General features: G+C 31.6%; 1 protein-coding gene across 1 annotated transcript; it reads left to right on the top strand.

The window, feature by feature from the left end:
- Window positions 1–4,909: 4,909 nt before the first annotated feature.
- Window positions 4,910–7,562, top strand: LOC117926303 (peroxidase 43). The gene is made up of 4 exons (XM_034845392.1): window positions 4,910–5,278; window positions 5,365–5,547; window positions 5,682–5,844; window positions 7,016–7,562. The coding sequence occupies exons 1-4, from the start codon at window positions 5,060–5,062 to the stop codon at window positions 7,435–7,437; spliced, it is 987 nt and encodes a 328-aa protein (XP_034701283.1). The 5' UTR covers window positions 4,910–5,059; the 3' UTR covers window positions 7,438–7,562.
- The last annotated feature ends 13,541 nt before the right edge of the window (window positions 7,563–21,103 follow it).

Genomic DNA, 21,103 nt, shown 5'->3' with positions numbered 1-21,103 from the left:
AAAGATAGAGAGAGAAAAAAAAAAGGCCTAACATAAGGTCACAAACCACTATCTAACAAGCTTAATTTGCCTTTATTAATTTGCTATGCCCTAAGGAAAGGAAATAAACCAAAATGAAATAGTAGTTATATATTATGGCCGAAATATTACATCAACATGATAATAATAATAATGGAAACTCTAGAATTGTATACATGTTACCTTTTCATATCTATTATACCAAGGTTTGAGTGGTAACTTTCTCCTAAGAAGAATCTTTTAGAGTATGTTTGGTTGCAAGAAAATTTGAGGAAAAATGTAACAGAAAAAAAAATACAAAAGAAAAATAGAAGGGAAGAAAAAAATGAAGAAAAATAAACAATAGATTAAAAATCAATAAATTATTTTTATCTACTACTTCAAATTCAATTTACTTATTTTAACTCATCGATATAAAATTAAATAATTTGAAAATATATAAGTTTTAAAATTGTTTTAATTATATTTGATTTGATTTTTTTTTTTTTTTTGTATTTTTCATATGATAACCAAACCATTATTGAGGAAAATTCCTATACTTTCCTCAACAATGATATTTGGGGAAAAAAAATTTGACCCTAAGTCATTCACAATTTTCTCAACCAAACCATTGAAAACATGGTTAACACACCTACATGAATACAAAACTTAAGAGGGATATGAAATTTGCGCTATTATACAAGGGTATTACATTAACTGTATAAGGGAAATGTGTCAAGTGTACAATGGTGTACAAGACTCCTAATAGGTTTTGTACGATTTTTAAACAACTTGAGTTTGACATTAAGATGATTATATATATATATATATATATATATATATATATATATATATATATATATATATATATATATATATTACCAAACTATGTCATTAAGACCTTCCCTACAAAAATTAACACATAGGAAATAAAATTAAAATTAATCATGTTTGAATTGTTCATTACAAGTAAACTAAATGAAATATATATATTTTTACTATTTTGCCTTTATAAACATAATTTTATTGTTATCAATAGATATTAAAAAAATCATATTTAAATGGAATTAAAAATAAACAAAAATTATTTTTGTAATATTTTTATTTTTTAAAATTATGAAATTAGTTTTAAAATTAAAAATATTTTTTAGTAATTATAGTTTTGAAGATTTTATGATTTTTATCTTATTACTTTTAAAAAATTGCTTTAATAAGAAAATATTTATTTAAAAATATTTAGGATTAGTGTGGAGCAATTAGGTAATTTTGGAATGAAGAAATTTTGAATATCTTGAAGACTTTAATTTTGTCCATTACCCTATTTACACTTTCAAAATTATTGGAAGATTGGTAAATTAGTCTTAGAAATATCATTTTCTTTATTAATATTATATATATATATATATATATATATATATATATAGCATGTGAGTGTTTAATTATTTTCAAAATAATAGGGGAAATAATAAACACTTTGTGTTTAATTTGCAAGTTATAAAATAAAGATAATAATAATATTTTATGAGGTATTTAAAAGTTATTTAATATATAATGTACAACATATTTACTATTTTGTAAGTAAGAAACAAAAAAAATATTTGCTAAGGTATTTAAAATGTATTTATAATATATTCTATAAGTTTGAAATAAAGAATAATATTTATTATATATTATGTAAGTTTGAAAAAAAGAATAATATTTGATGAGGTATTTAAAAGTTATTTACTTCAAAAATGTATTTAGTAATAATAATTTTTAACCATTATTCTTTCATATTCAATTTGACGGAGAAAAATGATTAGAAAATGATTCAACTTGGTCCCATTAATAAATAGGTGAGAGAAGGGTGAAAGAGCCAAAAAAGAGAATGAAAAAGGTGGGGTGGCCCATTAGCTTTTTCATTTATTAGTCAAGGGTATTTTAGAGATTTTTTAAAGGCAATATCCTTCCTCTCAATTTCTACTCTTTCATTGGGTTTTGAGTTTAATTATGAGTGATAGGAGGATTACCTCAATTACTAAATCTAACTAGGCTAAAAACACAATTTTCCCATTAAATTATTCTTTTATATCTAAATGCTAAATAATTTCTTTAAAAATATTTCTAATAAAAACGCTACTAATAAAAACAGCATAAATAAAAGTGATTTTACATAATCCCTTTCAATTGTGTTCTTACTATCTTGTAACAAAGATAATAAGTTTGATGTATATTTCTATATTTCTCACTTCTATAACATTTGTTGCTATAAATTACATATCCTAATCCAACTTGTAGATAAGGAAAATGCATCCCAACCTTCAAAAAGATAGAGAGAGAGAGAAAAAAAAGGTCTAACATAAGGTCACAATTAACCCACCATCTAACAAGCTTAATTTGCCTTTATTAATTTGCTATGCCCTAAGGAAAGGAGATAAACCAAAATGAAATAGTAGTTATATATTGTGACCGAAATGTTACATCAACATAATAATAACAATAATGGAAACTCTAGAAGTGTATATATGTTAGCTTTTCATATCTATTATACCAAGCTTTGAGTGGTAACTGTCTCCTAAGAAGAATCTTTTAGAGTATGTTTTGTTATAGGAAAATTTGAGGGAAAATATAAGAGAAAAAAATACAAAAAAAAGATTAAAATCAATAAATTATTTTTATCTACTACTTCAAATTCAATTTACTTATTTTAACTCACCAATATAAAATTAAATAATTTAAAAATATATCAGTTTCTAAATTATTTTAATTACATTTTTTTTCATAAGATAACCAAATATGAAAAAAAATCATTTTTCTTAATAAATTTTTTCTTTCCTTACTATTTTTCGATAACCAAACATAACCTCGACTCTTCAATGTCTTATATCTCTAATCCAAAAGAACTTCTCACCACAGATGTGTCTGCTCCTATGGCTTAGCGCGAAGCAGGTCCTTAGAGACTTGAGGCCAGCTACCGCCCTTGTTCTATGTTCTCTCTTTGGCTGCCATGGTATCTCTCCCCATGGATGTGTCGGCTCCTATGGCTCCTGTGTTGGAAGATTACCATCCATGCCTGTCGATGTTGATCTTTCAACAATGGATATGCAAAACCAAGCTGGCATATTAATTAACCACCAAAGCAGATGAGACACAACGTGTCAGCAACAGAGGCATTGTATATATTAGTGCACTAGTACAGGCTACAATCATATAGTAAGTAGGGGAGACACCCAAAATTAAGTGCCCAACAACCCTGGGTACTACTTGTACCATTAACAAGCAACACCAATGCTTGAGATGTGGGATAGGTGTAAACTGAATTTGGAGCAGGGGTTTTCAAATACATTTACTAAAAACATCTACACCAATTTTTGGCCCAAACAAAACTTACACCACCTCTCCTCGTGCAGGCACCAAGGCCTCTAACTGCAATACATAATTTTAATCAACCACAATGTACTGAATTATGAACTAGACAAGCAAAATATTTATCATCGCTAGAAATACTTACAAACTCAAAAGGAATTTAAAAGATGAAAAGGGTTGGACTTTGTTCGATTGTATTTTTAGAAAGTACTTTTAACATAAAAAGGGTTTTTTTTTATAAAAAAAAGTGTCTGGTAAAATTTTTAAATATTTTTCAAAATTGAAAAACCATTTATAGTGTTGTCTGGAGAAATATTTAATAAATAATTTTTTCAAAAATACTTTTAAAATAAACATTTTTGCTAAAAACTCTTCAAATAAAAACACTGCAAAACATAGTCATAATTCCTTTCACCTTTACTCAATTTAAGGTGAAAGGAAGTACCTTCGTGGAATGTGAGCAAGTTGTTGCATTTATTATTGTTGAAGTCTTGAGATGTCCTTGGAATTTGATGTATGAGCTTCATAAGATTAAAATGGAACTGTGGATGTGAGGTATGTACCAGGCTATTCAAGCTTTTAGAGAGTGCAACTTGCAGGTTACAGATGCTTTTGCTCACCAAACTTTTGAAATTATGTAGCCCACTTGGCCTTCTAAATTAAGTTTTCTTGGAGAGTAAAGTCTTCATATTTCCCATGCCATGCATAATCAGTAAAACCAAGTTGAAGCAAAAAAGTACATTTATATATATATACACACGAATTAATCCTAATCATTGATTTGATCATGATTTTTTCGTAATTTTGATTTCATAGTAGAAAGGGAAAGTGGCCCTTGACAAATGAGACCCATCTTCTCTCTGTAGTAAATAAAAAAAAAATGAAGAATAAGAACATGAAAGAAATATAAAGTACAAATAGAAACCAACATGCCTTTAGCCTCCTCTTGTGAACGTCTATTTGTGATTTCCAATGGACTCCCTTGTTGGTATCAGTCACTTTCTAGCAGAAAAAGACAAAGGACTTTGATTGAAATTCCACCGATCTCTGAATATAGTAAAAGGGAGGATGTATGCCCTTCAAAAAATATGAACCAAAGTTAAATAAATAAATTCAGTACAATACACCTCACTAGCATCACACAGCAAGGGTTGAGAGATCAAGTCATGACAAATATCCATAGCCAGATATGTGTGTATGTTAAGAAATGAAGATTGTGTGAGCAAAAGTAGAAGAACTGTTTCCCCCAAAAAGGTTTAAAAAAAATACAACAGGAAAATGGAAACCAAAGACTTCTTGGTATGGCTCTTACAGTTTGTTAGTTCCATCAGCAGTATCATTAATGAGAGAAAGAAATCTCTTACTCAACAAAAAATATTCCTCATACTAAAATAGTTTGTTAACTTGGATTTTTCTCTAATAATATTATGTGGACTAAGCAAAGTTGAGTTCTACTTTGAAGGCCCCTTTCAAGTTCTTTCCACTTCCTCCAAAAGTACATTAAAAAATAGTAGTAGCTGGATAAGTGCAAATGAAAAAAGTAGCAAGAAAACAAGGTGCATGTGATTTAGTTGACACATTTGCATCAACCCTTAAAAGCTGCCAGCTTAAGAGCTGCCAAGATTCCATCCCTGATGACACAACTCCCCTCTTTCTTCCCCTATGCTGCATTTCTTCTTGTGCTTGTTCTTAGAATTGCTAGAGTTCTTTTCTTGGTATGGTTTCCAAATTAATGCAAGTGATGGCCTTGGTTTTGGTTCTCATTTTTGGTTTTTTCATTGGGATTTCAAAAGCTCAACTGAGTGTGGGATTTTACACTGAAACATGCCCAGATGCTGAGTCTATTGTCGGTGCAACTGTTCGAGATGCAGCTCTGTCCAACCCCAATATTCTAGCAGTCTTGCTTAGGCTCCACTTTCATGACTGCTATGTTCAGGTGTTCTATCTCTCCTCCTCTTTAATTCTCTCCCTCTCTTTGTAAACCCCTAATTATCATCTATTTATGCCTTTCAATATTGGTAGGGCTGTGATGGCTCAATTCTCATTGACAATGATCCTGATGCTGAGAAGCATGCATTTGGCCACCAAGGTGTTGGAGGCTATGAAGTGATAGAAATTGCAAAGGAAAAGCTGGAATCCCAATGTCCGGGTGTGGTTTCTTGTGCAGATATCGTGGCATTAGCTGCTCGAGATGCTGTGGCCCTGGTACTTCTTCCTCATCATAATTCTTGAAAAAAAAAAAAAAAACAACTCCTTTAATTCTCTTTTGTTCCCTTGGTTTCATACAAGTACTTTTATTTGTAAAGTCCTCAATTTGCTCCCACTAATTGGTTGTGCAGGCCAATGGACCGGCATACCAGGTTCCCACAGGCCGAAGAGATGGCCGTGTCTCCAACATTTCACTGGCAGCTGATATGCCTGATGTGAGTGACTCAATTCAACAGCTGAAATCTAAGTTTTTAGACAGGGGTCTCTCAGAAAAAGACCTTGTGCTCCTCAGTGGTATTTCCTCTCTCTCTCATCCCCTCTCATTCATATTTTGTGATCTTACAGTTGGTGGAAATTTAAGGGATATGAATAAGGTTATTAATAACACATGACCCACTTTAGAAAAAAAAAATCTAAAACTTGACCATTTTATCAGAAAATTAGCTGCACAAAGAGAACCACTGACATGAACTGCAGAGCCATGATAGACTCCAAGTTGATTGTCTTAGATTATCTGAGTGCAAAGACTTGGCTTTGGTCTTGAAGAAAAGAACGACAAAAATAAAAGGAAAATACTATTCTTGATCTATCTTCATATTTTTCTGGCTTTTTTCTTTTTCCCCATTGTTTTTAAAGTTCAACAAAGCCAGCTCATTGTTAACCTTCCAATGTGTTGAGTTGATCAAAGAGGGCACCACATGTTTCTATCTGTTGAATTAATGTGGCTACCGAACCATATTGGTCCACTTGAATGGTCTGAAGGCTACACATTAAAATATAGATAGCTCAATGATTACAAACCATTTAATTGTGTCCTCTTTTTGGTATGTCTATGAGCAAATCTTTAATTTTCGTTCTTTTATTCTTCCTTTTTTCATTTTTAATTTTGTGAGGCTTGGCACAAATCATACGGTGATTAAGTTACATTCCAGGTATATATATGTCCCAAGTATAGTCTTCTCATTTTACAAATGAAATTTGGAGGGGCTATCATCAAATTGGTTCCTTTTGGGTCATGATCATGAAAGTAGAGGTCCACCCTAGTACGAACGGCTAGCTAATACCCACACATTTCTCATTTATATACTAACTAGATTTCTCATAAAGACAGCAAAACTTCACATAAAGACAGCTTGAAACCTTGATCAACTGTTATTTTCAATCTTCAACCGCCCCTAGTTTTGTGGGGTAGTGGTACCGGAGACCATTTTTATTTTTTGTCTGTTAAAGCATTGAAGGGCACTAAACTACTCTTCTATTGAATCACTGCTATTTTTCCAAATATAAGAGTCGCAGTACTTATTTCTTGAATCAATATGGTGTTACCATATTTCTTTCATTTGACATCCAAAAGCCTATCATTTTTATTATTACAATTCAGCTCAAAATCGGGAAAATTTTATTTCCATCAAATTGGTATTTTCTTGTGATTATTATTATTATTATTTTTGTGTGTATTTTTCAGCTGCACATACCATTGGAACCACAGCATGCTTCTTCATGACAGACCGGCTGTACAACTTTTTTCCGGGTGGGGGATCCGATCCATCTATCAGCCCTGAATTCCTCCCAGAGCTAAAAGCAAAGTGCCCTCAGGATGGTGATGTTAATGTTCGGTTACCAATGGACCAGGGAAGTGGGGAGACATTTGACAAAAAGATTCTGGAAAACATTAGGGGTGGATTTGCTGTGCTGCAGTCAGATGCTAGTCTTATGGAGGATGAAGCAACTAAGAGCGTAATAGACTCCTACTTCGGCCCCCTAAACTCACAATTTGGACCATCTTTTGAGGAAGATTTTGTTAACTCAATGGTGAAAATGGGCCAGATCGGTGTGGAGACAGGTTCTGATGGGGAGATCAGGCGAGTTTGCGGAGCCTTTAATTGAATTTCTATGTTTAATGTACCATTCTCCCTAGCTAGTTCATCATATATATACTCATAGAATTCCGAATTTCAATTCTATGGAATGTTGAAATATACAGAAATAGTTATTCCTATTCCACTGTTTCACCTCCACGTATATTTGTTAAGTGCAAGGCTTTAAATTGGAATAATAGGGTTGAAAGAAAAATACGAACAATTACAAAAGAAGATAAAATCGGGAAGAACGAAAAATTTTACTGTCTTCCACCACTCTCTTTTTATTCAAATAAAATATAAAAACATTCTATGACTTGATTACTCAAATATAGAAACTAAAACAACCATTAAAAATAAAATATTCGCTTCGACTTTTAGGGACTAAAACTAATTCTAATTTTTAGAAACTTTCTAAATCAAGTTTAACTTTCTAAATGTCCTCTTAAACTTGATTTAATTCCAAGTAGCATCCTTAACCTTTTAAAATCTTCAAACTAAAGAGATTTGGTAAAAATATTCGTAATTTGATTTTGAGATTTTGAGAATTTTGATTATGCTTTCTTTTTCATAATGTACTCTCTAATAAAAGGATATCTTGTATCAATGTGTTTATTTCGATCATGGAAAATTGAATTTTTTGATAATGCAATCATTGATTTTTTGTTCACATAGTGGATACCTAGTTGTTGCTTGTAACTCTTAGCCACCAATCTTGTTTTTATTTCTCTATTTTTCTTTTTACATTCTTCTTTCCCTTATATTCCCATCTTACTCCAATTGTCCTTTTCCCTTTTGGAAGGAATTTTGGTTTTCATATATCATTCTTCCTTATTGCTTTTATTTCCTCATCCATAGAATCTTTTCATTTTTTATTTTTGTTTTTTGAATTGCTTCTTCAAAATCCGTACTTTGCAAAAAGACAAAAGAGGGTTCGATCGATAATTTTTATTTTTTGTTATGTCATAAATCTCTTAAGACTTAGAAAATGTGATTCCCTTTCACTTGAACTTTCCAATGAAGATGATAATATTGTTGAAACTTCTTGAGTTGGTAGCGGTGGTGGTGAAAGTGGAGTAGTAATCTCTTGCAAGTTTTCTCTTCTTTATTTTTCTTCATACAAAAGAGTATCATAGTTGTCTTCTTAAGCACTCCAATCTGATGCTTTTTCTTCATTAAACTTTACATTTCTACTAATAATTATATTTCCATTGTTTAGATTATATAACTTTTATCCTTTAATGCTTGAGTTATGATTGATGAAAATATGTTTTCCACTCTTGTTATCTAACTTTGATTACTTTTAATATGACACATGAGTATATGCAATACTTTCAGAGACTCTCAAATGTGGAATACTCAACTTTTTTCTATTTCAAGCTTATTGTAATATTTTTCTTGCAGGAGAACAATTTGACAAATAAATCGTACAATCAACCACTTTAGCTGGAAATTCCTTTGGCACCTTCTTGCTTTTCAACATATTCCGATCCATGTTAAGAAAAGTTTTATTTTTTCTATCAACTACACCATTTTGTTGTGGAGAATATATGAAACCATTAAAAGCTAATGAATCCCGTGATTTTCATAATATTCTTCAAATTCATTTGATTTGAATTCACTTCCTCTATTGGAACTCATGGCCTTTATATTGTGGTCACTTTCCTTTTCAACAAGTGCTTTAAGTTTCTTAGAAGTACTAAATATTTCATATTTTTCCTTCAAAACATACACCCAAGTTTTTCTACTAGAATCTTAAATGAAAAGAAAAAAATATTTTTTTCTTACCAAAGAGTTTGGATAAATTGGATCATATACATCCTCATGAATAAGCTCTAGCGGATTTTTTTTGCTCTTATGCTTGCTCTTTTTGAAAAACTTTTTTAGGCATGTTTTTCAATTAGGCATCCTTCACAAAATTGATTGGGGTGATCTATAGAAGATAATCCTCTTACCATATTTTTCTTCCTCAACAATTACAATCCTTCAAAATTAAGATGTCCAAAACGTAAGTGTCAAATTAATCCAAGAAGAATCGATCATTGAAACAAGATTTAAGAAATTTTACAACATTATTTTGAATGTTTAACAAAAGCATTATATTTTTTGTCATATGCATATTAACAATTAAATTGACATGTTGATATCTTATGGAGAGGCACCTTTGATTTTTCATATAAATATCATTGTCTTTTGTAAAAGTTGGTCCAAATTAATATATTATTTTTCATTTCAAGCACACAATAGACATTAAAGACAAATTGATGTCTTCCATTTTTCAAATGAATTAAGATTTTACCTAAGCATGTTACTAGAATTTTGGATGTATCTCCAAAAGTAACATGACCACTTTTTGATTCATAAAGTTCCATAAATATATTTTTGAAACTACAATATGATTGTTTGCTCCGATGTCAAGATCCCATGTGTTTTTCTCTACACTTTCTCCTTTATATGCCAAGAATACGGTAGGTGCTTCTTGACCTTTCTTTCCAACATAGTTGGTTTTCCATATTGCTAATGACACTTCTACATTCATAAGCATAATGATCATTTTTTTTTTTATAATTATAACATTGAATTTGGGATTTATCATATCTTTCCCCTTTCATTTTGCCTTGAGTTGTGCCATCTTCTATGTCTTTTAAGGCATATGAATTTTGGTCTGTTCCTTCATTGTTTGATGAATTGAAAATATTTCTTCCTTTATTACATTAACCATGTCCACAGCCACAACCATGACCATGTCAACGATTATTCTAACTTTAAATTTTTCTTTATTCTCTTTTAATGCAAGTTTTGTTTAAAGAACTTGTTCTAAATTTTCTTGGTTCTTCCTTTCTAATCCCTTTTTATGGATTTGCAATGATCTCATAAGTTGACCAATGCTTATAAAATCTAAATCTTTAGATTCTTTAATGGTCACAACAATATAATAAAATTGAATAAAAAATCAAAGTATTTTTTCAATCAAACAAGTACCATTTAAACTTTGATTGTTTTTAATAAATTTACAATAGCCAACACTCTAGAAAAATAATTAGAGACTAATTCATTTTTTTTTTTCATATTTAAACCTTTAAATTCTTCACCAAGGGTTTGAAGATGAACTTTTCATACCTCAATGACTCTCTTACATGTATATTTTAATATCTCCCAAGATTCCTTGGAGTAGTTACACTTAAAATCTTCTCTAAAGAATTGGTTGATAGATGATGGTGAGAGCTTTCTTATCTCTCTTTGTCATTCTTTCAAAAAATCCCTTTGATTTAGGGATAGAGTGCTTTCATTTTGTGTCTCTTTATAGCCTTTCTCTACTATCTTCCATGTATCTTGTGAACTAAGTAAAGCCTTCATCTTGATACTTCAATAATTGAAATTATCTTTGTTGAGTTGGGAAACTTGAAATAGATTCATTTTACTTCTCTTTTTTTTTGTACGGCTTTGATACTTGTTGGAGTAACAAGGTTGAAAGAGAAACACAAACAATTACAAAAGAAGATAAAAATTAGGGAGAATTAAAAATTTTATTGTTTTCCACCACTCTTTCTTTTTGTTCAAATATTACATAATCTCTTATTTATAAATACTCACACTTAACTATTATCTTTGACATTTAGGGAATAAAACTAATTCTAATTTTTAGAAACTTTTTAAATCAAGTTTAACTTTCCAACTCTCTCAACTCCACTCAAGGTACATACATAAACCATTCTTGCAAGTCTTAATTTTTTTTTATTCAATGTATGTTCCTCAATGACTCTAGTCTTCAATTCTTTAGCCTTAAGTTTAGGACCTAGCTTCCAATGTAAGTTTCTAGAAAATCATATGTTCATGATATCATATAAAAGTAGTTCATATTATTATATATTAACGTAACCACCTTGCTTCCTTGTTGACAAGAAACATGTTTGCTAGTGATATCGAAAAGATGGCACTTGCTAGCTGGATCTTGGGTTTGGTATAAAGCTCAAGTTCATCTCGCTCTTCAATAGTTCATTACTGTCTGACAAAGAGACAAGTGCGGTTGCCTTAAAAAATTCAATGATAGTTTGTGAACTCAGGAGAAGATTGGTGCAATTAATGGGATGGAAGATGGCTTACTCTCTCTTTCTTAGAGATATGGGCTCATAAACATAACCCTACCTTTGCACTCAAAGTTCAAGCACAAAGGTAAACTCCAAAAAGAATCAAGAATGAGGTCTAAACTTTTGATAATTTACCATCATTTGAGTCTTCTTCGACATTGTATTTAAATTATTGTTCTTCCTCTCCCATGCAGAGAGTTAATTAACCATATAAATCAAAGATTAAATGCAGTCCAAAGCCCAATAGCAAGTAAGGCTAAATGAATGACTTACAAATAGACCTAAACTAATATTTAAGTGAAAAGGCCCAACCTAAATATTAACTAAGATGAAAGCCCAAAACCTACATAAACAATTAAACCAAGCCCAAATTGAATGAAAACTTAAGCCCAAGCCCAATGTCAAATTTAAGCCAAGTCTAATATCAATAAATATAGATCAATGAATCAAATAATGGAAGTAGAAATTACAACCTACAAAAAGGCCTAAGTTCTCAAAAAAAAAAAAATAAAAAATTAAAGACTCAAGTGGCAACTTTCCCATGTTCTTGAAATCATAGGCTTGAAGATGACATTGACAACGATAACTTTTCTAGAGATGACGGTAAGGGGAGAGTCCATGTGGTAGCAATGAGAATGAGTGGTGATGTTGGATCTGTAGGGTGGTGGTGGCATCAATAGGTGGTGCAATGGTGGCATCAATAGATGGTGTGATGGTGGCATCGATAGGTGGTGCGATGGTGGCATCGATAGGTGGTGCGATGGTGATGATGGTGTCGGTGGATATAGTGGATGCGGGGAGGAGAACATGAAGGGAGCAGTGGGTACACCTAGTGCATGGAATGGAGGATGAAGATTGTAGCAGTAGTGTGGGTAAGGTAAGTGATGGTGGGAGGAGACGAATTTAGCGGAGAAAGTGATGAGAAAGAGGAAGGGGAAATGGACAGAAAGAGAGAGAGAGAGAGAGAGAGAGAGATAAAGGTAAGAGAGGGAAATGTCACGCTAGTCGAAGGGTGTGGGTGACAATTGGCTGACAATGTGATAGTGGTGTTATGGAGGGTGGTTGGTGGTAGTGCGCGGGTGGCATGATTTGGATGAAAAATGGAGGGAGAAGGAAAAAGAAATGGGGAAAAATGGTGAAGAATATAGAGGGAAAAGGTGTCTAGGGGAAGAGAAAATAAGGAAAAATGAAGAGAGAAAAAAAGAAAGTAAGTGATTACATGACTGTGGGGAAGGAAAAAAAAACCCTTAAAACCAAAGATTGTCTTTATTTATATCAGTACCTAATGGGTTAGGCCTAAAGAATGGGTTGAAGACTCATATATGATAAACCTAAAGAATAAAAATAAGAGTGGACTTCTTTTTTTATTTTATTTTATTTTTTTTAAATGCCTTAGGACCAATTTTAGGTTTACAACTTCATCATTAGGTTGCCTAAGTCGAAAAGATGTGATTCCATCATCATATTAGTGTACAGGTTCTTTAAGTAGGCAACTTTTATAGTAGCTCCTATAGACTATACCGCAAAGAAAATAGCAAGGTTATTCTTAAAGCACATTGTCAAGTACTATGGGTTACCTAAGCTCATCATTAATGATCATAACCTATGTTTCACTAGAAAGTTCCAAACGGAGCTTTTTAAGATGATGGGGTTAGAGCTCCACTTCTCTATAAGTTTTTACACATATATGGATGGGCAAACTGAATAGGTTAATGCCTTGCTAGAGCTATACTTGATGTACTTTGTGAGTGCCAATCAAAGGGATTGGGCAAAGTTGCTAGATATGGCCCAATTCTCTTACAATCCTACAAAAAAAAGTAAAGTAACCAACAAGAGCCTTTCGAGCTAGCTACAAAATAGAAACCATTTACTCCTTACATACTAGTAGTGGGCTACACGGGGAGGATTCCAACGACATTCAAGTTTGCTAAAGGATGTCAAGAATAAGTTTTTATCACCTTCTCATACTTAGATAAGGCCACTTAGAAAATGAAAAAGTGGGGTAATAAGAAAATGTGACACATTAAGTATCAAGTTGGAGACTTAGTTGTCAAGCTACCTCCTCAGTATTTCAAATCCCTAAAGGCATCCTGAGAAGATATGAAGGTCCCTTCCTTATACTTAGAAGATTCAACAAGGTATTTTATAAAGTGGAGTTACCCATAAAGGTTAAAGATCCATTATGTCTCCCATGCAAGTTACTTGTACAACAAGGAAGTAGAATACATCTTAGCAGACCAAGTCATAAGGGGACAAGGTGTGCCTCCCATAATGGAGTACTTAGTCAAGTGAAAAAAGGACTATAAAAAAGCAAGGCTAGTAAAGATCCTGTAGATGCTTTATGATAGTTCAAAAAAAACAAATCAAATGATTATGGGCAACAAGGATGATCAAGACATCTATGGCATTGGTAGGAAAGAGTGTCCTAACTTGCTCAAAGTGACCCCTTACTTGAGTTTTATAGATAAGCAAGAAGCTTCGTAGACTCTAGAGACATCCACACATCTCCACATATGAGTAGAAGATAATGGAAAACTATTAAGGATCTTAAAGAGTTCACAAGAACTATTGTACATACCTTATACATAGTTTTTGTATACTCTAGAGAGTTCTAGAGTAGTGGAGAACCTTTAAGGGTTCTAGAGAGTTCCTTTACGTGACTATACATAGAGGATGGCCTCAATTGACTAAGACACCAAGCACTTGAACTTTCTAAAGCATTGTAAAGTGTCTTATGCAGGGAACCTTGGATTTCTTTATTCTCATACCTTGGATTGAATAGGTACATGCTAACTACCTTAGGCCTTTAGATCCTATGAAAAAAGTGAAAATTATCATTTTTATCATTCTAGGATCTAAATTCAAGGCATTAGAAGACTTTACCTCCAATTCGAACATTCCTAAATCGGTTCCACATAGTGAAGATGAAGCCTAAAGAGTTTGGGGATCTCATACACCAAAGGTCTTCCACCTGATAACTCAAACAACGATCTCGACACTCGAAAAAGTGGGCTTTAGAAGGAAGGAGTCCTACGTTCTCCCCCACCCCCCCCCCCCCCCTCCCCCCCTTTCCTCTCTTTCTCTCTTTCTCTTTCTATCTATCTATCTATCTATCTATCTATCTATCTATCTACCTATCTATATATATATGAAAGTGAAAACTAGCTCTCATACCAAAAGTTATAGAAACCCTAACCCCTAAGAGGATATTTTATAAGGTTCCCCAACTAAGCTTAAATGACTTGAGCCCACCAAGGCTTGCGCTACTTAATCCAACCAAAAACGGTTATAATTTATTAATTAACCACATAGGGTCATTTAATTAATCAATTAGCCCAATCCAAAGAACTTGTTCACTATCCATTGTACAACCTTAGCTAATTAATTACTATAGACCTTCCATTTTTTCATTTTAGCACATGTCTTTAAGTTCACTTCCAATGCTCCACAGTAGTTCCTTGGTGGCCCATTGCTACTCATACTACTTACCTTTTTTTAGTCACATTGGAGACTTTGGTTGAGGGATTTATCTAACCCCATTGTGACTCTTAACAACCCTAATTTAGACTTAGGTTTTTCCTTTCTTTTTAAGGTAGCTTTTAGATGCACCTTTAGGATAGCACACTTAGGCACTGTCCTAAACACCTTAGGCCCACTTAGACACTTCATTGGGCTTAGTTCACTTAGGCTTGTTCTTGATTTTGATTGCATGATTTCTGAGTTTGAGGCAAGTATTAGCTTTAATTTTGATTTTTGATTGCGTGAGGTAAATTTTTGATATTTAATTATATGAGTTCGGTGTTTCGATTTTCAGTATTTGGTTATTTTGTTAGTTTAACATTTGGTTTTTTTAAAATCTTTTTATTATTATTACATGCATTTAATAATTATATTTATTTTGTTTACTTTTTTATTTATTTACTTACTTAATAGAAAATTGCTTGAATTGTTTTGACTTTCAATATGCATGTGGTTGCCTTATTAAATGGTATTTCTTTTTTCCTTTTCTTTTCTTTTTTAATCTTCTTTTATTTTATTTATCAATCCCATGATTTTCATTAATTAATTTTTTTTTCTTTTTTCTTTTTTTGTTTTTTATTTTATTTCGATTTAGTTTGGTTTTAATCTATCTTTTTAGTTTGGAATTGTTGTTGATTTTAATTCATTAGTTTAATTAATCATGTTAGATAAAGTTAATATTTTTAATTTCAACTTAGTTTAGTATAATTTATTCTATAGTTTGGATGTGTTTGTGATTTTAATTCAATTGTTTAATTAAACCTCTTAGGTAAAGATCTTGTTTTTAATTCTGATTTAGTTTAGTTTTAATTTACTTATTTATTTACTTATTTTAGTTTAGATGTGTTTGTAATTTTAATCCGATAGTTTAATTAATATTATTAGATAAAGTTGATGTTTTTAATTCCAATTTAGTTTAGTTTTAATTTTTTTTATAGTTTAAATGTGTTTGTGTGTTTAATTGACCTTATGTTAGTTCTTGATTGTTATTCTCAATTGATGTGTTTCTTGCATCTTAATCATTAATTCTTGATGGATATCTCGTTACTTTATTTTATCTAAGTTTTAATAGTTTATTGCTTTGGTAGTCCCTTGTCAAATTTACTTTTCAGAAGCCATCGAAAAATAGTGAAGATTGACCTCCATTCTCACCTCTTTAGTTTGCTCGGTTGTCAAAAATTTTACTTTGTAATTCTTTTTATTTTGTTTTGCTTGGTATTTTGTTTCTTATGTTTTGTTGTTATCAAATTAATTCCTTTTATTTTATAATAAAATACTTTTCTCAAATGTTCCTCATTAAAGTGCATCTCAAAAACTCATTTAGAGTCCTTAGAATCAAAATCTCATTTTCTTAAACAATATGCAACCATGTCTTGATCGGTTTGCATTTTTCTCAGTATTCAATAAAAGTTATGATTTTGAGAAAGACATGAATCCAAACTTGTGGTCCCAAATAAATGGGATAATTCTAGGCTAAATTTGTATATATTGATTGGGGAATTGGTGGAAACCCTACATAAAATCATTTTTTCAAAACTCTTCCTTTCTGCCAGTTTTCACTCAATCATTGACCCTTTATCTTTAAAATTCATTTCAGCAACTTCAGAATACTTTTAAAAAAATTCCAAAACTAGTATGATTTTCCTCACTTTTTGAACTTATATTTAAATTTTTGTTTGAGTTAGAAATCAATTCTGGAATAGAAGATATAAATGAGTCTTTAGGGGGGCTCTGTTTTCACCCAGTTCTGCACACCCAAAATCTTTTTCCAAAAATAAAATAACAAATGACTTTTCAAATTTGATTCATTATTTTTTTCTTAATTCTATACTTCTTGAAATTGATCTTAGACATATAAAATATTAAAAACTATGCATTTTTTAGGAAGATATGATTTTTCAAGATCATACCTACTATTTGAACCTGAACCTAAATTTATTTGGAATGTTTTAAAAAAAAAAAAAAAAATTTGAGTACTACTTGAACCTGAATTTATTTTTTTCTGTGATATAGACACTTTGAAAGATGTGTGTGATTTTTTATAAAATTTTATGTGATTCTTTTTTATTTTTAAAAAATTAATTTATGCATGTCATTATTATTATTTTTTACCTAATATGAACCTTTTAGAACTTTTGGGTGTCTTTGCTACAATCTATCACTCGAATGAGTATCTGGTTTTTGAAATGTTGTTCTAGATGTGTAGGAGTTGTTTCCTGAAATTTTTTGTGATTAAATTCCATTCCAAGACCTTTTTCTAGAATTTTTTTTTGTGATACTCCCTTTACTAATTGCATGCTGATAATCTTGTACTTTGCTTAAATTTGTTATTTATTTTTTTGAGTCATTTGACTTATCTTGGCTCAATTTTGGCTTTGATGTTGTATATTAGACATAATGAATATTTTATATAATTTATACTTGTCCTAACCACTCTAGCCTTTTTGGAGGAATCTTATAAATTATGCATGTTATCCAGGTACACTCTCTACCACTTACTTTTTAGAATTTTATGAATATGCATATTATTGTGAGCTATATCTATGTTTGATTCCACCCTTAGGTGCCTAGATGTATGTTTGATTTTCTATGATTAAATACATGTCGTGTGCTATATTTCTGTGCTAACTTTAATGTCTTATGAGAGCGCTTGAGAGGCAGTCCAGGTACACATCCTAACCCTCCTTTGCAATTGTGATTTAATTTCTTTTTTTGCATGCTAGTTTTGAAATCACCTTAACGTACCTAGGTACCTTCAATCAATTGATTAATTGTCACTTTTACCTTAACTTAGTCATTAGAGACCTCTTAGAGGTACCTTCCCAATAGGTAACCTAATCCTCAAACCAAGACTCGAGTTTTTCAAGACTTGTTTTTCCAAAACTATGGAGTCATTTCTTTAGGGTATTTTTTCTTATTTTATTTTCCTTTTTAAAATAAAATAAAATAAGTGGCAACTCCAACTTTTCCAAAACTAATTTTTCATCAATAAAAACGAACCTTGCCATTGAGTGGGGAAGCACGTGAAAAATGCGGGTCTACAATTACCAAAATGCCTTTATGTATAAAAGTGAACTTAGAGCCAATCCAACCCTCATAAACTGTATCATCATGGTGTATGAGCTCAGAATGAGGACCATTGAAACCCATAAGAATATTGGCTCCCTTATAATTCAATTCTAAAGTTGATTCAATATTCTGCTAAAGAAAATTAACTGCACTCCTGTACCCTATGTAAATAACATTGAGATGAAACTCAGGTTCACAACTCACTATCCATTGCATGTAGACCCCCATAAATTAGTGTTCATAATTTAACAAAGTAGTGTTATCACTTATCAAGATTGCTTCTTCAATCCTTGAGTTACAGATCCCATTTATTATGTGATCAATTGATATATTCTACCTCCAATGAGCTAATTTCAAATTTCCACTAAAGGAAATATTATGGTCATAGTCTTCTAGATCACATGTCCTTTAGATCACCTAAAGGGACATACTGTCTTAATCTTATGAGATATCACGGTGTCTTTATTGAAAATACCTATTGCCACTAAGTTTTATCAATAGTGACCCAATCCATGGATATATGACTACCTTGATATCCTCTTAAGGTTGAGAGTCCATACTGTATAGTAGCTTGGTGAATCATGACAATCGATACCCTTATGTCATAATTCACCATAGGTCCTATTCGATATGCATCACATATAATAGTGTACTCACCATGGGAAAACCATCTTAATTGTCAAAACAAGTCATCCCTCAAATTAGGAAGATTGAACTGTCGCATGACGTTCTGAACTTAGCTCACGTACCGCTTTAATGGGCGAACAGCCCAACCCTTGGAACATACTACAGCCCCAGGTGGCGAAGAGCCGACATCGAGGTGCCAAACCTTCCCGTCGATGTGAGCTCTTGGGGAAGATCAGCCTGTTATCCCTAGAGTAACTTTTATCCGTTGAGCGACGGCCCTTCCACTCGGCACCGTCAAATCACTAAGGCCGATTTTCATCTCTGCTCGACAGGTGGGTCTTGCAGTCAAGCTCCCTTCTATCTTTCGTAGAAAAAGGGAAATGAGGTTTTATAATGAAATTTTCACATAAAGAAGGTCAAGTTCACATGCCCATGCCAACATGACCAAAAAGGTTCACCCTATAGATTTTTGGAAGTTATTTTGTATAGTTCTAATCAATTTCACATACCCATGCAAAATAGGAAGTTCTTGTGTGAGATTTTATTGTAACTCAAATTGAAGTCGTTGATTTTAAAGGAAGGTTTTAAATGCTCATTAGCATGAATAAACTTTAAGATCCCAAAAAATAATTGGATTCATAGCATTAATTCATGCAAAAATAATTGGGTCTTGATGGGGGACCGACATCCATAATATTTTCTTCGATAATGATTCAAATGATATGATTGTTTGAATTTGATTGACATTGATCCACTTCAAGATACATATGAGATTGTTTTATTCTTGTTGATGAACTAACTGTATATCCCATTGAAGCACTCAACTTGCTACCCAGGTATGTTTCCTATCCTTTAAATTTCAAAATTCTACAAGTATATCTATTTTTCGGCATGTTGTGTGCTTTATTACTTTAATTGACTTTTATGTCTTATGATAACGCAGAAGCAATTAAGATACATACCCTAACTCTTCTTTATGATTATGATTTGAATTCTTGTTTGACATGCTAGTGTGTTTGTAAATTTTTTAAATCACCTTAGCTCTTCTTGGTACCTTAAGTCAATCAATTAATTGTCATATTTCCCTCAACCTAGCTAGTAGAGACCTTCTCAATAGGTAACCTAATCCTTGAACCTAAACTCAGGCTTTTCGAAGACATGTTTTTCCAAAACTATGCAGTTACATTTTTTTTAGGGTTTTCTTTCTTTTTTTTATTTTTCTTTTTAAAATAAAATAAAATAAGTGGTGACTCTGCTTTTACTAAAACTAATTTTTTTCATAATCAAAAGTGAGTCTCGCCATCGAGTGGGGACGCATGTGAAGAATGCGAGTCCGCAGTGGGAAACAATTATAAGTCATTTGTTAAAGGCTTTTTTTTGCCCTAAACGACAAAAATTTGATAAAAACTCTCCCACTCACCATTTCATTACACAAAGTTTCTTTTTTTCCTTTTTTTAAAGCTCATAAATTGATGGTATGAGATTTATTTTTTGAAATTTTCTCTTCATTGCAATTTTGAACAGGGTGGGTGAAATTTCTCCCTTAAATGAAATATTTGAAAAATCAGGATATTATGTCTCATTGTTGAAATTTCTTTAGGATGCAATGTTGATTTAGCTCAATGTCATAATTGATTTGATATTATTCACTAGGTTCTTTGGTTTATGATCTATTGGAAATTAAATTAAAAATCTAAAATACTAATTCCTTTTGTAATCTAAAGACCATTTTGAGTAATTTTTTAATCTCATAGAGCTATATTTGTGCTTAATCTCTAAAGGACATTTATCTTAATCTTTTCTAGAAATTTTCTAATATAAGTTGCCATATGTTCCAATTTATAAAGTCTAAATTTCTTTTTCTTTTTTTTTTTTTTTTTTTGCTATAGACGGTAGTAAGAAAACAAAAAACTATTGAAATACAAAATGAAGAGGTGGTTGGACATGATGAGGAAATTGAAAGTTTAGTGCCTATAGTAGATCTTGTTACTACAATAGTTGTCATTCACGAATCCCTATCCAAATTAACTAAAACCAAGGCCATCAAAAGAAATCTTACTACACACAAGCATCAGTTATAGAAAAAAGAAAATGAGTGTTTGGGCAGCCACCTAAACTTCCAATGAAAATAAAGAAACTATGGGAAAACTATGTTAGCATAGTTGAATTAGGTTAAAATTTTTGTTTGATATGATAAATGACAAAATCAATCGATCAAAAATGGCATCATTGTCAAGGTATAGGACCAAAACATAAGTATTGTAGAAGGAATAAATTCATCTAGAAAAAGAAAATATAAACTATCACTCGACAAAAAGAAAAAATTATGAATAAAAAATGTGAGTTATGCTTATCTTGAAACATAACTTACATCCAAAGAATATATGGCCT

Source organism: Vitis riparia, chromosome 12 (genome assembly GCF_004353265.1).
Source record: "Vitis riparia cultivar Riparia Gloire de Montpellier isolate 1030 chromosome 12, EGFV_Vit.rip_1.0, whole genome shotgun sequence".
NCBI lineage: Eukaryota > Viridiplantae > Streptophyta > Magnoliopsida > Vitales > Vitaceae > Vitis > Vitis riparia.
The sequence above is the reverse complement of the archived record's forward strand: the minus strand, read 5'-3'. Positions and strand labels throughout refer to the sequence as shown.

Coding starts and splice junctions, on each gene's coding strand:
- LOC117926303 (XM_034845392.1), top strand. CDS start 5,060: ATGGTTTCCAAATTAATGCAAGTGATGGCCTTGGTTTTGGTTCTCATT. Junction 5,279..5,364: donor TTCATGACTGCTATGTTCAG/GTGTTCTATCTC, acceptor CAATATTGGTAG/GGCTGTGATGGCTCAATTCT. Junction 5,548..5,681: donor CTCGAGATGCTGTGGCCCTG/GTACTTCTTCCT, acceptor TTGGTTGTGCAG/GCCAATGGACCGGCATACCA.